This window comes from Spermophilus citellus (assembly GCF_964194105.1).
Source record: "Spermophilus citellus genome assembly, chromosome: 3".
Classification (NCBI taxonomy): Eukaryota; Metazoa; Chordata; class Mammalia; order Rodentia; family Sciuridae; genus Spermophilus; species Spermophilus citellus.
Window position 1 is genome coordinate 89709366 of NC_138184.1, and position 19194 is coordinate 89728559.

The 19194-nt window shown below is 39.6% G+C and overlaps 1 protein-coding gene across 2 annotated transcripts; it reads left to right on the forward strand.

Moving 5' to 3' along the window:
- The first annotated feature begins 1948 nt into the window (after positions 1-1948).
- On the forward strand, positions 1949-18697 carry DENR (density regulated re-initiation and release factor). 2 transcript variants are annotated; one of them, XM_081285233.1, is made up of 8 exons: positions 1949-2076; positions 2814-2928; positions 10481-10500; positions 11839-11923; positions 13219-13302; positions 16889-17005; positions 18155-18294; positions 18408-18697. In XM_081285233.1, exons 2-8 carry the CDS (start codon positions 2823-2825, stop codon positions 18450-18452), a joined length of 597 nt encoding a protein of 198 aa, XP_081141359.1. In that variant the 5' UTR covers positions 1949-2076; positions 2814-2822; the 3' UTR covers positions 18453-18697. The 2 variants fall into 2 exon arrangements, with proteins under 2 accessions (XP_081141359.1, XP_081141360.1); XM_081285234.1 differs by lacking the exons at positions 1949-2076; positions 2814-2928 and adding an exon at positions 11183-11273.
- Positions 18698-19194: the final 497 nt, after the last annotated feature.

The window sequence follows — 19194 nt, forward strand, 5'->3', positions numbered from 1 at the left end:
AAACTACAAAGTAAATATTTAAAAAAATCAATAACATACTATTTGCGTGTGATTTTTATCTTTTTGTGCTACTGGGGATTGAAACTAGGGGTCTTGCACATACTAGGCAAGTTCTCTACCACAGAGCTACACCCCAGCCCTGCTGTGTGATCTTAAGCTCCCTGTTGTGTGATCTTAAGCGCCCTGCTGTGTGATCTTAAGTGTAGGTGAATTTAATTTATATTTCCACCTTCAAGCTTTCATTTCAGCATTTGGAAGTTAGAGACAAGAATATCTACTTCAAGGCTGGGGCTGTAGCTCAATGGTAGAGTGCCCTCCTCGCATGTGTTGAGATACTGGGTTCAATCTCAGCACCACATAAACATAAATAAAAGATACTGTGTCTAACCACAACTAAAATAAATAAATAAATAAAAGAATATCTACTACTTCACAGGGTTTTTGTAAGGATTAAATCAGCTAACATGTCTGAGGCCATTAAATTTACTGAGTAAGTAAAAAAGAATTTTGTTTTAGTTGTCAATGGACTTTTATTTATTTATATGTGGTGCTGAGAATCAAACCCAGAGCCTCACACATGCTTGGCAAGCTTTCTATCACTGAGCCACAACCCAGACCCTATGGAGTGATTTTATCTCTTCTGTTCATATAAATATCCACAGTGCCTAGCATAGTGCTTGGTGCCTAGTAGGAACCTAGAAAAAAAAACTGTGGCATGAATCCACCTACACTCTGTATCTCCAAATATATATGTATATACAGTGGGAGGTGGATGTCAATAGAGGGAACTACAATTGTTGGAATTAAACATGTTTTGGTGGGCATGAGACATTTTCTTCTTTCACTAGCTTAATTTAGATCAATTCTCTTGTGATGGAACTTAAAAAAAAATTAGAAGGAGCTGGGGCTGGGGCTCAGTGGCAGAGTGCTTGCCTAGCATGTGTGAGGCACTGGGTTCGATTCTCAGCACTACATATAAATAAATAAAATAAAGGTCCATTGACAACTAAAAAAAAATTTTAAAAAAATATTAGCAGGACGGAGGCCATGCTGGATGAATCTCTGGTGGAAAGATTGTTCCGGATGTTTAAGTTCACATGAAAAGTAAGTTGTAAAGAGAACTTTCAAGGGGTGGCAGAAGCGACTGTGAATGAAAGAGGGGAACGAGGTGGGTGGGTGTGGAGGATGAAGCAAAATAGAAAAGAACCCCTTCCCCACCTATAAATCACTTCTTATTCTTATCCCCTAACCCTCAAGCCTCTGAAAGCTCTGAATGGGATTTCACGAATGGAACTCACGCTGATTATGCACATAAGGGCATTTTCCCAAAATAAAACCAATGGAAGAAAAGCTTAGATACTTGCTTGTGTCTAGCAGGATTCAGCCTTCGGAGAGAAAGGCTGGGATGGACAGAGCAATTCCAATTTAGAACACCTATAAGGATAGTAAACACTGGACAGTGAGGAAAATGGCGTGGTTAGGTAGTAAGAGATGACAACATTTAAACAGAAGGATATTGTTTTTTTTTTCCAAGAACAATTCTTCCAATTTAGGGTTTTGTGTTGAGACGAAACCAAACGCCTTAGCCAGCTGCAGACTCCCCGCAGAGGAGTGACTGATTCAATAGCTGGAGGTTAGTCAGGACTCTAGGATGTACCCCAGACACGGGGGCAATGCTTGCCCAGGCTTATTGACAGCGAGTCATTTCTGACTCAGGCGCGCGTGTCTGCTCGTCCAGTCCGCGCCCGTTCAGCTCGCGAACCTCAGACGATCCCTCCTCTCCGACGGGTAGCGAGCACCGCCTACTGGCCCTCCGCGGCTCGGCCTTGTGGCCCCACCCCGGGACGGAAGGCGCATGCGCCCGCGCCCCTCTTTCACTCCACCCCCATTTAGGCTTCTCGCGACATCTGCTCAGCCGCGGCCTTGAGTCTCGCGATAAAGGCTTATTGTCTCGCGGGAGCGCGTCTGGTAGACGGGCTCTCTGGAGGCCCCGGCTAGGAAAGAGGAGTTGCATGTGTCGCTTCAGCCGGCGGGAGCTGCGGGAGCGGCGGCGGCGAGCGCTGTGCGACCTCCTGGGTAACGACCCCTCCACTTCTTCGGCTTCCCAGCGCTGGTAGTGAGCATGGGGGAAGCTGAGGTGCTACCTGGAGGAAGGGGGCCGGGCCGGGCCGTGCGTCTCCACCCCCGCCCACATGGGTTCTTCTGCTGTCCCCAAGATCGCCGGTTCGCCTGAGACCTGCTCGCCCTTGCGCCCTCAGCCCTTTTGCAGGCTGCCCCTTCCTTGTTCTTCTCCCATTTTCCGCACTCTCCTCAGGCTCTGGCCATCCCGCCCCCTCCCATCTCCGTTCCTGATCGCTTCTCCCTTGGCATCTCGCTGCTCCCACAACCTGCCTTTGGACACCTGGTGACCCACCTCCTCTTCCTTCGTTTTTCCAGCCTCTCTCCATTCAACTGCTTTGTAGTCTAATTCTGACTGCAGTTTGCATCCCTCCCAGGTCCCCCTCAGACCTTTTGCTCGGTCTCTATTGAGGTCATACACCCCATTCTTACCCCCTCAATTGCTTCTTTTTCTCTAGCGTCCCCTCTTCCCCATCTTTCATGGTCCATTCGCTACGTACTTCACTATAGACCTGTGGACAGTGTGAATGAGCCTGAAATTGCTTATATTTTATGAATAATGCAGCTTGTATCCCTCACTTAACAGCACTGAAACAGCTTTGGAATGAGGGGACATGGAGGAGGAAGAGGAGGCGTTCCCATACTGTTTCTCTGGGGTCTTGGTTCAAAATAATGTGTTATTTTCTTGCTTACAGGTTTGTGAAATGGCTACTGACATTTCTGAATCCAGTGGGGCTGATGGCAAAGGAGATCCAAGGAATAGTACCAAGTTAGATGCTGATTATCCACTTCGAGTCCTTTACTGTGGAGGCAAGTGTTGGAATGCAGAAAATGGGTTTTACTTGCTGTATTTTTATTCCTTGGTAGTTTCATATTTGAACTTGTTAAGTTTTTATGTGCTGTCTTTGTCATTTAATGAATCCTGAATTGAGAAGGGGGCCTGGTGAGGAGGGGGCCTAGGTTAACAGATATCTTTATCCGAGTGGTTTGTGACTTGTTACTTGACCTGGGGAAGCTTACAGTCAGTTGGAATAGAAATATGCAAATAGGTTATTTCAGCCTGATGTTTTATGCTAGTTGCTATTCTGGCTATTAAAGGAGACCATTTGGAACATACCAAGTCTTAAAGGATGGTGAAGAATGGCAGAGGAAGTCAGGAAGGGCATCATAGATGAAGTGAACAGCTATGCAAGGAAAAGTTGATGCATGTGTGTGAACTGAGCATCTTTGAATTAGTATATCTTATAGTATAGGGAGGTGTCAGTTAAGGACTAGAGGAGGCTAAATGGAATGATAGACAATAGGATAATTAGTGAAAGTCTTCTTGCTTTGAATAATAATGTATGCATTAGATTTCCCCTTTGAATATTCTCCAGATAGAAATATTTTGAATTGTAAATGCTCTATTTTATTAGTGTCATAGGAAATTTAAGAAAAATTTCAGGATACGGAACAGTAAAGAGGCCAGGTGTTGTGGCAAACACTTGTAATCCCAGCAGTTTGGGAGGCTGAGACAGGAGGATCTCAAGTTCAAAGCCAATCTTAGCAATTTAGTGAGGACCTACACAAATTAGCGAGACTCTGTCCCCAAATACAAAATAAAAACAGACTGGGAATGGTTGAGTGCCTTTGGGTTTAATCCCAGGTTACCCTGACACCCTGGCCCTGTGGGGGGGAGGAAAGGAAGAAAAAAGAAAAAACAGAAAGGGAAGGAGTAAACACTGTTTTTTAGAAAATATTCTTGAGGACTCACTAGGTGCTTTGTAATGTTTTAGGTGTTGGGGACTGAGTAATGAATAAATTAGAAAGGTTCCTTGTTCTCATGGACTTTACATTCTGTGAGAGTAATCCAGACCTCATTCAGAATTTAAGTACTGTGGAAGGAGAAGTGATGTCATTTGAGTCATTAAATGGCTTTCATAATAAAATTAACGTAGAGTACCTCAGCAAGAGGTACTAGGCTGGGGAACTTTTTGTAGGGCTGATTGAGTTTTGTTATGATATTTTTCTCATGTATTTATATTTTTTGCCTTCAGAGTCATGAATTAGGGTTTACATTCTGATTCTAGCACTTACCAGGTATGTGTCCCTGAGCAAATGAATTGATTTCTGTAAGTTTTAGAGCTCTGTTTCTAAGATCTATAAAATGAGGAGGAAGACTACATTTTAAGTCAGATGATTCATATAAAGCACCTTTTACCACAACCAGTAGTACAAGATCTTAGTTTACTAATGCTGCTGATGATTATTAGTATTAGAAAAGTATACTAGTTCAGTATTTTCTTTATCCTTATTTGTCAGATGTAGTTAAAAATTGTTGTAACCGAGTGTGGTGGTACACATCAATAATCCCAGCTACTCAGGAGGCTGAGGTGGCACACATCTGTAATCCCAGCTACTTAAGAGGCTGAGGCAGAAGGGTCAAAAGTTTGAGACAAGCTTGGGCAACTCTGTCTCAAAAATATAAAAGGCTGAAGATGTGGCTCAGTTGTTCAATCCCCAGTGCCAAAACAAAACAAAAGAAATGTTCTTTGCTTCGTAGTTAATCAAACCTAAAGCTTTATAAAATGCACTATTATTTTAGACCTAAGAAAGAAAAAAGATACTGATTAGATTGAGAAGATAATTATAAGATTAAAAAATTAGAATTCATTGATATATAGGATATGAAACCCATACTATTAAATTGCTTATGTCACTTCTAAGGTGTCTTTTGAAGAACTACACTAAATATTCAGTCTTCCCCACTGATAATTTGTATTGTTGAAACTCCCTAACATTTTGGACAAAGGTTTATTTTCATTTCTCTCTCTACTTTGTGTTGATATTGCAATACAATATTAGAATGAGGAAAAGGGTTTATGTATGGTTGTGAGAAGTACTTAGGGAATATTAAATGCTGAATTAAATGGTATTGACTTGTAAAAAATATGAATTAGGAGTTTAGGAGAGGGAGGGATCTTGTTCAGAGACAAGTAGGGAAGTTTTTAAGGAACTAGGATTTGTATTAAACCTTAGCTGATAAGTAGAACTTATATGGAAAGGTGAAGGTATTCTTAAGTACAGTATGATGGTGGGCTGGGCATGTAGTTCAGTGGTAGAGTACTTGCCTAGCATGTATATAAGCTCTGGGTTCAATCCCTAGTACTGCAAAAAAACAAAAGTGGTAAAAAAGTAAAAAAAAAAAAAAAAACCCATAATAATTTTTTTTAGTTGCAGATGGATACAATACCTTTATTTTATTTCTTCATTTTTTGTTTTTGGGTACCAGAGATTGAATTCAAGGGCACTCAATCACTGAGTCACATCCCCATCCCTATTTTTATTTTATTTAGAGACATGGTCTCACTGGGTTGCTTAGTGCCTTACCCTTGCTGAGTCTGGCTTTGAACCCGAGGTCCTTCTACCCCAGCTTCCAAGCTGCTGGGATAACAGGCATGTGCTACCATGCCTGGCTATTTTTTTTTTTTTTTTCAATGTGGTACTGAAGATGGAACCCAGGGCCTCACATGTGCTAGGCAAGTACTCCACCACTGAGCCACAACCCCAGCCAAAATGGGATAAAATTAGTATGGTATATTCAGGGGAGAGGGAGGTGAAAGAGCTGATTGGAGCAGAATAATGATTTGGATTAAAGTAGGAAACCAGGCTAGGTTGGATGGGTTCCTTCCTTCCTTCCTTCCTTCCTTCCCCTCAGTGAAGATGTCAGCCTCTGGAGACTATGTTTGTTTGTTTCTTTCTTTCTTTTGTTCATTTGCTAGAGGTTTACCTCAGTGAGGATGTCAGCCTCTGGAGACTATGTTTCTTTCTTTCTGCCCCCCCCCCCCGCCCTTTTTTTAGTTGTAGTTGGACACAATACCTTTATTTTACCCATTTTTTTTTAAGTGGTGCTAAGGATCGAACCCAGGGCCTCACATGACCTAGGTGAGTGCTCTACCACTGAGCCACAACACCAGCCTGAGCCCAAGTCTTGCATGCTAGGCAACTACTCTCTGCCTTGAGCTACATTCCCAGCCCCTATCTGAGTTTACATCCTGGTGCAGTTTTATTTCTGACTGTGACCTTGGCCAGTTCCTTCATTCATAAAATGGAGGTAGCAGCAGAGCCTCTTTCAGAGAGCTGTTGGAAGGGAAGAATTAAAAAATACATTGTGGGCTGGAGTTGTAGCTCAGTGGCAGAGCGCTTGCCTAGTATGTGTGAGGCATTGGGTTCTATCCTTAGCACCACATAAACATAAACAAATAAAGGCATTCTGTCCATCTATAACTACAAAAAACTAAAAAAAAAAAATACGTTGCATTGGGCTGGAGTTGTGACTCAGTGCCTAGCACATTCGAGGCACTGGGTTAGATCCTCAGCACCACATTAAAAATAAATAAATAGGGCTGGGGATGTGGCGCAAGCGGTAACGCGCTCACCTGGCATGCGCGGGGCGCTGGGTTCCATCCTCAGCACCACATAAAAATAAAAAAATAAAGTTGTTGTGTCCACCGGGGGGAAAAAAAGAAAAAGTTTAAAAATAAATAAACAAACAAACAAACAAATAAATAAATGTAATGTGTCCACCTACAACTAAAATAATACATAAAAAATATTATTGCATAACAATGTATTATTTTTTATATATTTGGCACTTGGTGAGTTCTCAGTAAATGTTATTATTGCTCAAAGTCAGATAAGTTGAGTTACTATAGTCTCCATCATTTATGGGGAACTGATGATTTCTTGAGCAGGAAAATAAATTGATGAGAAGGTTAATATGCTACATTATGTGGATGAGGGAGAATCCACAGGTTGAAAGGCCAGTTTCAGAAATGTAGGCGTGAGGTAAATGAGCATCATGATTATAGTGGAAACAATATAAAATGAAAGAGGATTAATTAAAGAAAAGATGAGGGCTGGGAATGTAGCACTGTAGTAGAGCTAGCTCTTGCCTGGAATGCTTGAGGCCCTGGGCTTGATCCCCAACACTGAAAAAAAAAAAGAAAACAAAAAAGAAAAGATGAAATGTTTAATAGTGAGAAGGGGAAAAGAGCCAGGCACGGTGGCTCATGCCTGTAATCCTAGTGACAGGGGAGGTTGAGGCAGAAGGGTCACAAGTTTGGGGCCAATACTGGTAATTTAGAGTCTTGGCAAGTTAGCAAGACCCTATCTCAAAATAAAAAGGCCTGGAGATGTGTTTCAGTGATAAAGTCCCCCTGGATTTAGTCCCTAGCACCTCCTACCACCCACCAAAAACAAAACAAACAAAAAAACCAGGGCTGGGTAGGTTGCAGATTCACTGATGAATTCCCTATTTCTAAACTGAATTGAAAAATAGAAAAATCCTGAAAGTGGTGAAGTTGATTAGGTTTAGAGGTGGATATTTGGTTCATTATTCTAATATGAATTTTAATTTCTCCCAATGGAAGAATCCAGAATATCAAAATTGACAGCAGAGAATTAAAAGAAAAATCAGGAACTATATGCCACAGAGAAGGTGGAGAGTGTGTGAGCTTTTCTAAGAAAAGAAGTCAGGGGCCTAGGATTGTGGCTCAGTGGCAGAGTGCTTGCCTAGCATGTATGAGGCACTGGGTTAGATTCCTTAGCACCACATAAAAATAAATAAATAAAATAAAGATACTGTGTCCATCTATAACTTAAAAAAAAAAAGTCAGAGGATCATTTCTGTGACTAAGGTGAGCTGTGTGGATTTCGCCACATAGAGAGATTGTTCATTTGCTAGAGGTTTACCTCAGTGAAGATGTCAGCTTCTGGAGACTGTGTTTCATTTTTCTGTAGTTATGAAGCATAACTAAAGATGTAAGAAAAACAGGTACATTTATTTTAACAGGATGTAGAGAATTTAGGTTCCTGTCATATTCTTACATGGTGGTTACCCATGTAACGACATTTTAAATTTGAAAGCCTCTGTGATTCAAGGATAAGATCTGTTTTCCAGTGACCTCAATAAACTAGGAGTCAATAAACTAGGACTACCAGGTGGAAGCTATTGAAAGGTGCATTTGTACCTAATGAATACTGTCCAGAAGTATTGGAGACAAAGTGTAGGCTATACTTCTAGATTCCAACATTATCACTTTATAAAAAATGGTGGCATTGCCAGGCATGGTGGTGCATGTCTGTAATCCCAGAAACTCCAGGAGTCTGAGGCAAGAGAATCATAAGTTTGAGGCCAGCCTCATCAGTTTAGGGGGACCCTGTCTAAAACAAATAAGCTAAAAGATGTAGCTTGCATTTTTGGGGGGGGTTACTGAGGACTGAACCCAGAGGCACTTAACCACTGAGCCACGTCCCCAGCCCTTCTTAATATTTTGAGACAGGGTTTCGCTGAGTTGCTTAGGGCCTCACTAAGTTGCTGAGGCTGGCTTTGAACTCATGATCCTCTTGCCTCAGCCTCCTGAGCTGCTGGGAGTTACAGGCATGCGTCACCAGTAGGCCCTTCTTGCAGGTTGCATTTTTTTAAAATATTTACTTTTTAGTTATAGGTGGACACAATGTCTTTATTTTACTTTATGTGGTGTTGAGGATTGAACCCAGTGTCTCATGCATGCTAGGTGAGAACTCTACCTCTGAGCCTATAGCTTGCATTTTTAATAGGTCCATATTAATCAACAATTTTAAAAGACTGTAAAGTATTTACTGAATACCTCTGATGGTTCTGGACAAAGTTCCAGGAAGGATTGTAAATTGGCAGGAGCCCTGTCCTTCATCTACACATAACTTATACCAGGTAGATGTTGGTGACTATTGAAAGAAGGATACAGGTGAGATTGGCAGCAGAGAGAAGAAATAAAAGGTTTGGGACAATTAGCCACAGTGGCAGTGAGGAAGGGAGAGCTGTCTTCCAGTTGTGTGGAATCAGGAAGACTTCATAGAAGTAACTCATTGAGTGGGAATTTGAAGGGAAGGGAGCATTCAGGCAGGCACAGAGGGCAGAAGAATAAGCCCTACCAGGCAAGGGAACAACAGAAGAGAGGTGAAAAAAAGATGGAGAATATAGAGCAGGTTGCAAGTGCTCTGGTTTGATTATAATGTGGGATTTGTGAAGAGGAGTGGCCGGATTGTGGGGGACTTCATTTGTAGATGATGGCAAGTTATTGGAAGTTTGTGAGCAGAGAATTTATGTGAAGATGAATTCAGCATCAGAATAAAAGTTGGGGGTGGAAAACTTATTGCCAGACTACAATAAGACTTTAGATAAAATTAATTAGGGTTTAAATGAGTAGCAGAGCCAGGTGTGGTGGTATACAACTGTAGCTCCAGGTGGTCAGAGGCTGAGGCAGGATGTTTGAGCTCAGGAGTTCAGACCAGTTTGGGCAATTAAGTGAGACCTTATCTTTAAAAAAAAAAAAAAGGCAGCATAAATTAGAGGAGGTTAAGGAGAGAGATTTTGATGGCAGTGGAATCAACAGGATAAAGTAGTTAAATAGGTTTGAGGACAAAGGAGGGGGAGAAATCACTTATTAAAACTGTACATCTGGCAGATATTTAGTATAAACTTGGAGTACTTAGAGAAGAGTAAAAAATCCTTATATAGAGTACGTAATTAAAGAGAAAAATAGGGCTGGGATGTGGCTCAAGCGGTATCGCGCTTGCCTGGCATGCGTGCGGCCCGGTTTCGATCCTCAGCACCACATACAAAGATGTTGTGTCTGCCGATAACCAAAAAATAAATATTAAAATTCTCTCCCTCTCTCGCGCTCTCTCTAAAGAAAAAATAAATAAATAAAGAGAAAAATAAAAGTAAATGTGTGTTTCTTGTTGCTCCTTTTCCCTACCCCCTCCTTTCCAAAAAGAAGGGTGCAAATTAGACTGGTTTCATCTCTGCTAAAGTCTGAGCAGGGATTTAGAGAGCAGTTTGGATTCTTTTATAAAACGTGCTTTAAGCTTCTGCTCTGTGCCAGGCCTTCTGAAGCTCGCAGCTTAACTGAAGACAAACATTCTAACAGATGAGCTTTATTTTTTTTATTTTTTTTTTTTTTAAATATTTATTCTTAAGTTTTAGGTGGACACAATATCTTTATTTTACATTTACGTGGTGCTGAGGATCGAACGCAGTTCTTGTGCATGCTAGGCGAGCACTCTACCACTGAGCCACAACCCCAGCCCATAACAGATGAGCTTTAATGTACTAGAGGCTCCATGTTCCATGAACTGACATCTTCTTAGATCAAAAGATCAAGATAGTGTCATCTCAAATAATCATGTGCCTTTTTCTGCAAAAGTAGCCTTGAAAAAACATTTGAAAATGGTACAGAAAAATTAGAAATGAAGCATTTGTCAAATATAAATTAATGATGAGTCCTGTGTGTATTCATATATTTAACATTTTATTTTATTTTTCTCTACATTTCTCCAGTCTGTTCATTACCAACAGAGGTAAGTCCATTTAAAATTATTTTCTCTTTTTTAATTTCTGCATTTGAGGTTACTTTTGAATTTAGAGCTAACACAGAACTTTCTTATTTTTTATTTCCTATCATTTGATAGATGAGTTTCAACCTTTTGTATAGGTCTTTGGTGTAGAATACTCTTAAAGTCTTTTTTTTTTTTTTTTTTTTTAAAGAGAGAGAGAGAGAGAGAGAATTTTTTAATATTTATTTTTTAGTTCTCGGCGGACACAACATCTTTGTTTGTATGTGGTGCTGAGGATCGAACCCGGGCTGCACGCATGCCAGGCGAGCGCGCTACCGCTTGAGCCACATCCCCAGCCCCCTCTTAAAGTCTTATAACTTTCTTGGGAGCAAGGGCAACTGAAAGTTTATACCCAAGGCCTTGTGCATGTTATGCAAGCATTATAGCACTAGCCAATGAACCACATCCCCAGCCCTTTTTATTTTTTGAGACAGGGTCGCTCTTATTAAACTTTTGATTCTCCTGCCCTCAGCCTCTGAGTAGCTGGGATTACAGAGTGTGTGCCATCATGCCTGTTTATAAATTCTTTCCTTTAGACCTTGAGTTATACGTGTACTCTTTTTTTTTTTTTCCCTTTCTTTCTTTCTTTCTTTCTTTCTTTCTTTCTTTCTTTCTTTCTTTTGTTTTTGTTTTTTGTTATTTTGAGACGGGGTCTTGCTGTGTTGCCCAGGCTGGTCTTGAACTCCTGGGCTCAACTGATCCTCTTGCCTCAGCCTCCTGAGTAGCTGGGACTACAGGTGCGTGTCACTGTGCTCAGCTATTATGTGTACTTTTTTTGCACTTACCTATATATGCATTTTGGATTTTTGCATGGAACTCATGAATAGTCAGCTGATAAAGCAAGAGTAATCCTAAAGCCAAAACTATCATGTCTGAGGAGAAGAAAGAAAAAGCAATATAAAAATCTTAATGTCAAGAAGAAAAGACTCAGGTCAATGAAGGCATAGTCTTATAAGACTTTCTGAGACAGGTTTTATGGGTAAGTCAGAAAAATAATGAGGCGCCTGTGTACCCAAAGCAAGATAGTTTTTGTTCATTGCCCTTGTTGTTCATTGGACTTATTGTTTGGATGAAGAAAAAATAAATAGCTACAGTGAGGTGGTACCTAATCCTTTCTTATTTCTAGTTTCTTATGGGGCATTTCCTATTTGAATACAGATTTCCTATGGATAAGAAGTCTGGTGAAAGTAGTTAATCATTGTTTATATAGCAACAATAGACAATACTTTTTAATTAAAATATATAGATTGTTTAAAAATGTTTTGTTGTGACTCAATTTGTTCTTTTATTTTTCCCTCCCAGTACTGTGAATATATGCCTGATGTTGCTAAATGTAGGCAGTGGTTAGAGAAGAATTTTCCAAATGAGTTTGCAAAACTCACTGTAGGTATGAAAATTTTTTTCTTTTCTCTAACTTATATATCTGAAACAGATGTATATATGGTATTAAATGTGAAAGTCCTTCTTTAATAGGATATTACAGAATTTCATTAATCTGTTTAAAACTGTTTCGATTCGGAAGCAGGATAGATCTGTATCAACTGATAGAAAAAAATTAAATGATTTAGGGCAAATGTTCACATTAATTTGAGCATACTATATGCTGCTACACATTGTTTTAAGTTCCAAGGGTAAAGCAGTAAACAGAAGATTGAGTTTTGTTGCTCAGAGGAGTATACACATGCCTATAAGCTTGCAAGGCTTTGACAGGAGAATCAAAATCAGCCTCAGCAAAAGTGAGGCGCTAAGCAACTCAGTGAGATTCTATTTCTAAATAAAATCCAAAATAGGGCTAGGTATATGACTCAGTGGTTGAGTGCCCTGAGTTCAATCCCTAGTACCAAAAATATTGAGCTTTGTGGCTGGGGCTGTAGCTCAGTGGGAGAGCAGTTGCCTAGCATGTGTAAGGCACTGTGTTTGATACTTAGCACCACATGAAAGTAAAAAAATAAAGGCATTCTGTCCATCTACAACTACCAAAAAAAAAAAAAAAAAAAAAAGATGGTTAAAAATGAAGGTAGTGGCAAGAATAAGGGAAAGCCTGGGCTGGGAACAGGCCTACTCCATGTCCCACTGTGCTGCTTGATTTTCCAGTTATTTCCATAATTCCAAGACTTCTTTTTCTATTAGCATTACTTACCGTTAATCAGGTTTCCATCACTATAACAAATGCCTGAAAAAATCAACTTATGAAGGGAAAAGGTTTATTCAGGTTCAATTTTAGAGGTTTCATTTTACAATTGGGGGCCCTATTGCTTTGGGTCTATGATGAGGCTTGATATCATGGGGAAGTTTATGATAGAGCAGAACTACTTACCTCATGGCCTGGTAGTGAGGAAGGGGATGGGGACCCACTATCTTCTTCAAAGGCACTTCCCCAGAGACCTGAGGACTTACTGCTAGGCCCCACCTTGTTGGAGTTCCTCCACTTCCTAATAGCACCACCATGGGGGCTAAACCTTTAACACGTGGGCCTCTGGGTACACTTATCCAAACCATAACATAATGACTTTAGAATTAAGGCTTGTATAGAAATAAAGCCACATAATCATTTGCTTTAGGAATGTCATACTCAATTGTTGGTAAAATCGCTTATTTGCATATGAAAGTTACTCAAAGGTAATTTCTTTTTTTATCAGTATGAAATGATATTAATGCTTTTGGATTTCATTTTATATCTAGAAAACTCACCCAAACAAGAAGCTGGAATTAATGAAGGTCAAGGAACAGTAGGAGAAGAAGAGGAGAAGAAAAAACAAAAGAGAGGTAAGACCCAAATCCATGTTTTGATTTGAATAAACATACCTTCCCTGTGATAGAACATAAAAGGAATTAGGGTTCCCAAAGTGAGAAACATCTACCAGTTATAATTTAATTCCATATATGTGTCATAGAGGATCACAAAATTACATTCTCAGGGTCATGCTTGAATGTGATATGATTTGGACTTTATTAGTAAATTTGACCGGAGATAATATGCATATATGCTGTATATGTGTACATGTAAGATGCAGTCATCCAGCGAAGATTCCTGTGTATTCTGTTTAAGTGGACTGAGGAAATAGACATTAAGAATTTATCCTCTCGGGGCTGGGGATGTGGCTCAAGCGGTAGCGCGCTCGCCTGGCATGCGTGCTACCCGGGTTCGATCCTCAGCACCACATATAAACAAAGATGTCGTGTCTGCCAAAAAATAAAACTAAAAAATAAATATTTAAAAAAAAAATTCTCTCTCTCTCTCTCTCTCCTCTCTCACTCTCTTAAAAAAAAAAAAAGAATTTATCCTCTCATTACTTCTGATAGTTAAATTGAAAACTTTGTTTTATATCTCATGTTCTGGATCCTATCCTTGCTTGTTTCTTCTTTATTAATTATGTGTCCCTGTAATTAAATTAGCTTATAAATATTTTCAGGATTTTTGTATTCAAAAGGAAAAAACCATTCTTTTATAATCCCAGTGACTTAGGAGGCTGAGGCAGAAGGATTGAAAATTCACGGCCAGCCTCAGCAAATTAGCAAGGGCCTACAAAACTTAGACCCTGCCTCAAAATAAAAAGGGTTGGGGATGTATCTCAGTGGTAAAGTGCCCCTCAGTTCAATGCCAAGTGCCCTTGTCTTCATAGCCAGGTGTCTTTACTAAGAGTAAGAGACTTACCTGGGCGAGGTGGCGTGCTCCAGAGGCTTGGGAGGCTGAGGCAGGAGAATCATGAGTTCAAAGCCAGCCTCAGCAACTTAGAAAGGTGCTAAGCAACTCAGTGAGACCCTGTCTCTAAATAAAATACAAAATAGGGCTGGGATGTGGCTCAGTGGTCTAGTGCTCCTGAGTTCAATCTCTGGTACCCAGAAAAAAAAAAAAAAAGAGTATAGACTTATAACCCTCCTTTCTGTTCTGTCACCCACTCTTCAGTCTGTCCTAACTTGGCTTTGGTGGCATGGAGACTGTTCTAATAAAAGCACCAATTGCTTGCTATCACTATGTAAAAAGGGCATTTGAACACTATTCTATTTCAAAGTGTGGTTCTGGGGTGTTGTGGGTTTTTTTTTTTTAAGGTCCTGGGGATGGAAACCAGGCCTCACTTAGCTAGGCAAGTGCTCTACTACCGAGCCACCCTCCAGCCTCTTCCTTGGTTTCCGTGGCTTTCTTCTTTCTTAGTTCTACTCTTTTGTTCCTGCTCAGTATTCTGTGGAGGCTTCTTCCCTCTGTCTTTTAAAAGCAGATATCTCCCAGGACTCTGTCCCTGGTCCTTTAAACTTCTCATTCTGCATGTTCTCTCTGGATGATTCTCTCCCTAGTCTGCTGCACTGTACACTCATAATTCTCAGCGTGTATCTTAGGACCTGGAAGTACTTTAGATTTAGCACTTCCAGGTCAAATTTAACTAAACCTCATATCCATTTTTTATTTTCCCATTTTAGTAATGACAGTGTGGTTTATCTGAGCCTTAATCCTGGGAACCATTTTATCCTCTCTTTGCCCTCTTTAATTAGTTCTAAATGTAGTTATTTTTCTTTCTTTATCCTGTTCCTAGTGGCTATTATTATTGTCATATTTGGTTTATATTTTGATTTTTTTGTCTGAGATAATGCAGCAATCTCTTCAAAGATTCATCCTCCACACAGTAGTTAGAACAAGCTTGATAAAACATAAATCTGGTAGGATCATTCTAGCAGTCTTTTTTTTTTTTTTTCTTTTTCTCTTCTGATAGCAGGGATTGGACCCAGGGGTGCTTTAACTACCGAGTCACATCCCCAGCCCTTTTTTAAATTTTTTGAGACAGGGTCTCAGTTGCTCTGGCTGGCCTCAAACTTGTGGTCCTCTTGACTTAGCCTTCCAAGAAATTGGGATTATAGGTGTGAGCCACCATACCCTTCATTCCAGTAGTCTTTCAATGACTTCTCTTCTTCCACAATGTAAAGTCAAACACTAGAGTTTAATGTTCTAGTCTCTTAATGTATGGTGTATAATCTTTTGCTCTTTTGGCTTCATTTACTACATATCCATAAGCATCCTTCAGTTAAGACCAGTGCAGTTCCCAAATATAATGCCTTTTCTTATCTCTGCTTGTTCCCTTTCCCTAGAATGTCTTTTTTTTTTTTTTTTCTTTTTCTTTTTGGTACTGGGGATTGAACACAAGAGTACTTTACTACTAGCTATATTCTTCGTACTTTTTTTTTTTTAAGACAGGGTTTTTCTAATTTCTAAGGCTAGCTGGAAACTTGCTCTCCTTCTGCTTCAGCCTCTAAGTCACTGAATTATGGGTGTGACCACCATGCCCATCTTAGAATTTTTTTTTTCCTTCTCCAGCCATTTTCCCTTCACCTAAATGCTTCCTTTTTCCTCAAGACCTATTGTCACTTTAGGAAACCTTTTCTGTCTTCTGGAAGCAGATTAAGTCATTCCTCTGCCAAGTGTGGATGGTAGTGCCTTATTAAAGGATCCTATTATAGTGTATACCAGGTTACTGTAATTTATTTAACATGTATGGTAGGGATTATGTTTAGTGCTTGGCACATGGTAGGTACTTAATAAATGCTGTAATAAATGTTTATTGAGTGAATACATACATGAGATTTTTTTTCTCCCTGGTACTGAGCACTTTTTATTTTTATTTTGAGCTAGTGTCTTACTAAATTGTAGAGGCTGACCTTGAACTGAGATTACAGGTATGAGCCACTGCACCTGGTGTGATTTTCTTTTAGAGAAAGGGAATTTAGCTGGGCACAGTGGCACAGGCTTGTAATCCCAGTGACTCAGGAGGCTGAGGCAGGAGGATCGCAAGTTCAAACCTAGGCTCAGCAACTTAGCGAGGTTATAAGCAACTCAGCAAGACCCTGTCTCTAATAAAATATAAAAATGGGGATCTGGGTTGTGACTTAGTGGTGGAGTGCTTTCTTGGCATGTGTGAGGCATTGGGTTTGATACTCAGCATCATGTGGGAGAAATAAATAAATAAATGAAAGTATTGTGTAAATATACAGCTAAAAAAAGGGGCAGGGGACTAGGGATATGGCTCTGTGATTCAGCACCCCGGGTTCAATCCCTGGTTCAAAAAAAGAAAAAGGAACTTAAACCTTTAAAAAATGAACACATTTGCCAGGCATGGCATTGCACACCTGTAATCCCAAAGCCTCAGAGGCTGAGACACAAGGATCAAGGTTGGACTCCTCTGCAACTTGTAAGACCCTATCTCATAAAAAACATAAAAGGGCTGGGGATGTGACTTAGTGTTTAAGCACCCTGAATTCAATCACTGGTACCCCCAAAAAAGAAAAAAAATAAAGGCTTAATATTCTGTAATAATGTTTTAAAAAAAACAAAATAATTTATGCAAGCTCTTTTTAATAAATACAGGTGGAAGGGGTCAAATAAAACAGAAAAGGAAGACTGTACCGCAAAAGGTTACTATAGCTAAAATTCCCAGAGCAAAGAAGAAATATGTGACAAGAGTATGTGGCCTTGCAACTTTTGGTGAGTTCAGGCTTAAGTTTATTTTTTATCACAGTATATGTTTAAATTGTGTATATTTTCTCTTGCTCCTTCTTTTTATCTGATATCATAGAACTTCACTGGTCTATATTTGCTAAGAAGGTATAAAATTGGGTTTTACATTTTTTTTTTTTTTTTTGTTAAAGAGAGAGTGAGAGAGAGAGAGAGAGAAAGAATTTTTAATATTTATTTTTTAGTTCTCGGCAGACACAACATCTTTGTTGGTATGTGGTGCTGAGGATCGAACCCGGGCCGCATGCATGCCAGGCGAGCGCGCTACCGCTTGAGCCACATCCCCAGCCCCCGGTTTTACATTTTTAATTAGCTTAAAAATCATAATTTGGAGGAATTTAAAACTTTTTTTTTTTACTTTTATTTATTTATTTTCATGTGGCACTGAGGATTGAACCTAGGCCTTACATGTACGAGGCGAGTGCTCTACCGCTGAGCCACAACCCCAGCCCCTTTAAAAACGTTTTTAGAGGACAGTAATACAGTCTTTTCCTTTCTGGAATTCCGGTATAGGTACATTTATGTAGCACGAGGAGGAGGGCTGGGTGACTTTGTGGCAGAGAGTTGTATAATGGCCCACATCCTCTGGGAATGACAGTAGGGGTGAATGAAGGTGGATAGAAGAGCACCCTGTTTCAAAGCCCTTCAATTCCTGGAGACCTTGAGTTTGGGATGAAAGTATAAGGCAAGGTTTCTTCAAATAACAACAGACAATTGAAAAAGAATCACTGGATTGCATTTTAAATATTAAGGATTGTTTCTCCACTGTAAATTTTTCTCTTGTAAGGGAGCTTAAACAAATGAACTTCATTCCTACTTAAAAGTGTGTATGTAATGCTTAGAAGTAATGTGTTCCTGGATTCATTTTGGTCTTACTGTATGAGTTAGGGATAGTTATGAATGATGCTGTTTTTATGTATTACACCTTTATTTGACCTTGAAAAAGGATGTTGAATTAAGAGCCCTGACTATTTTAATTACTATTCTGAAAGGAATATGAAATCCTTTAATACCTGTTTCATGAATTCAAAATGCAGATTAAATATCAAAATGGAAAAATATCTTTGATTCACAATTTCAATTATAATCTTGCTCCCCCCTCCCCTTTTAAACCAACAGAAATTGATCTTAAAGAAGCACAAAGATTTTTTGCTCAAAAATTCTCCTGCGGTGCCTCAGTAACAGGGGAAGATGAAATCATCATTCAGGGGGACTTTACAGATGACATAATTGATGTCATTCAGGAAAAATGGCCAGAGGTAAGTTCATGGAACACATATACCCATAGATATAAGTTGTTTAAAGCAAATTGTTTCACCTTTTCCTTATTTGAATTCACAGCTCATGGAATACAAATATTTGTGTATTATAGGTGGATGATGACAGCATTGAAGACCTTGGAGAAGTAAAGAAGTGATTTTGAAAAACTTGTCTATATTTAATGATCTGGACTGAGCTGATACGGCCAAAGGGAGAGAGGCCTTTTAAATATATATCTATTTATCCTACAGTAAGACTGTAGACACCCTTGGCATTTTCACTGTCCTGTACAAGGCTGCTTGGTTTTTTTATTGCCAAAGTCTAATAAACAGGGGAGACTGTCATGCTTATGCATGACGCAGAATTTAGTCAAATAAAAAATTTTGGTCATTTGGTACTGACTTTTTCCTCTCTTTCTAACTTTTTATTTTAGAAAAACACTGTAATCTTTTTTTGGGGGGGGCGGCGGCAATGTTGGGGATCTAACTCAGGGCATTGCATGTGCCAGGCAGGTGCTCTGCCACTGAGCTACACTCCCAACTCCAATACTGTGGACCTTTTGTGGGAAGCATTTTTGTTGGTTATCTTACTGATTCACAGTTGAGTTATTTTAAAAAGGAATTTGAATTTGGCTTCCTTGCCAATAATGTCTCCTGATTTGTTTGGTGCGATGGTGCGATAGTATGAGTGAAAATATAATAGATTTATGGTTGAGTTTGTTTCATTGTTACTAACAAAGTCCATTTTTTGGGCATAACAACATACTATTGTAGTAATAGTAAGCTGTACTGGAGATTATTTGGTGAAGTATATTAAAAGCCTTAAAACCATGTGCACTATTTGATCCAGTAAGCTACTTCTTTGATACTATCCTAACGTATTAGGATAGTATGCAAGAC

Coding starts and splice junctions, on each gene's coding strand:
- DENR (XM_081285233.1), top strand. CDS start 2,823: ATGGCTACTGACATTTCTGAATCCAGTGGGGCTGATGGCAAAGGAGAT. Junction 10,501..11,838: donor TCTGTTCATTACCAACAGAG/GTAAGTCCATTT, acceptor TTTCCCTCCCAG/TACTGTGAATATATGCCTGA. Junction 18,295..18,407: donor TTCAGGAAAAATGGCCAGAG/GTAAGTTCATGG, acceptor TGTGTATTATAG/GTGGATGATGACAGCATTGA.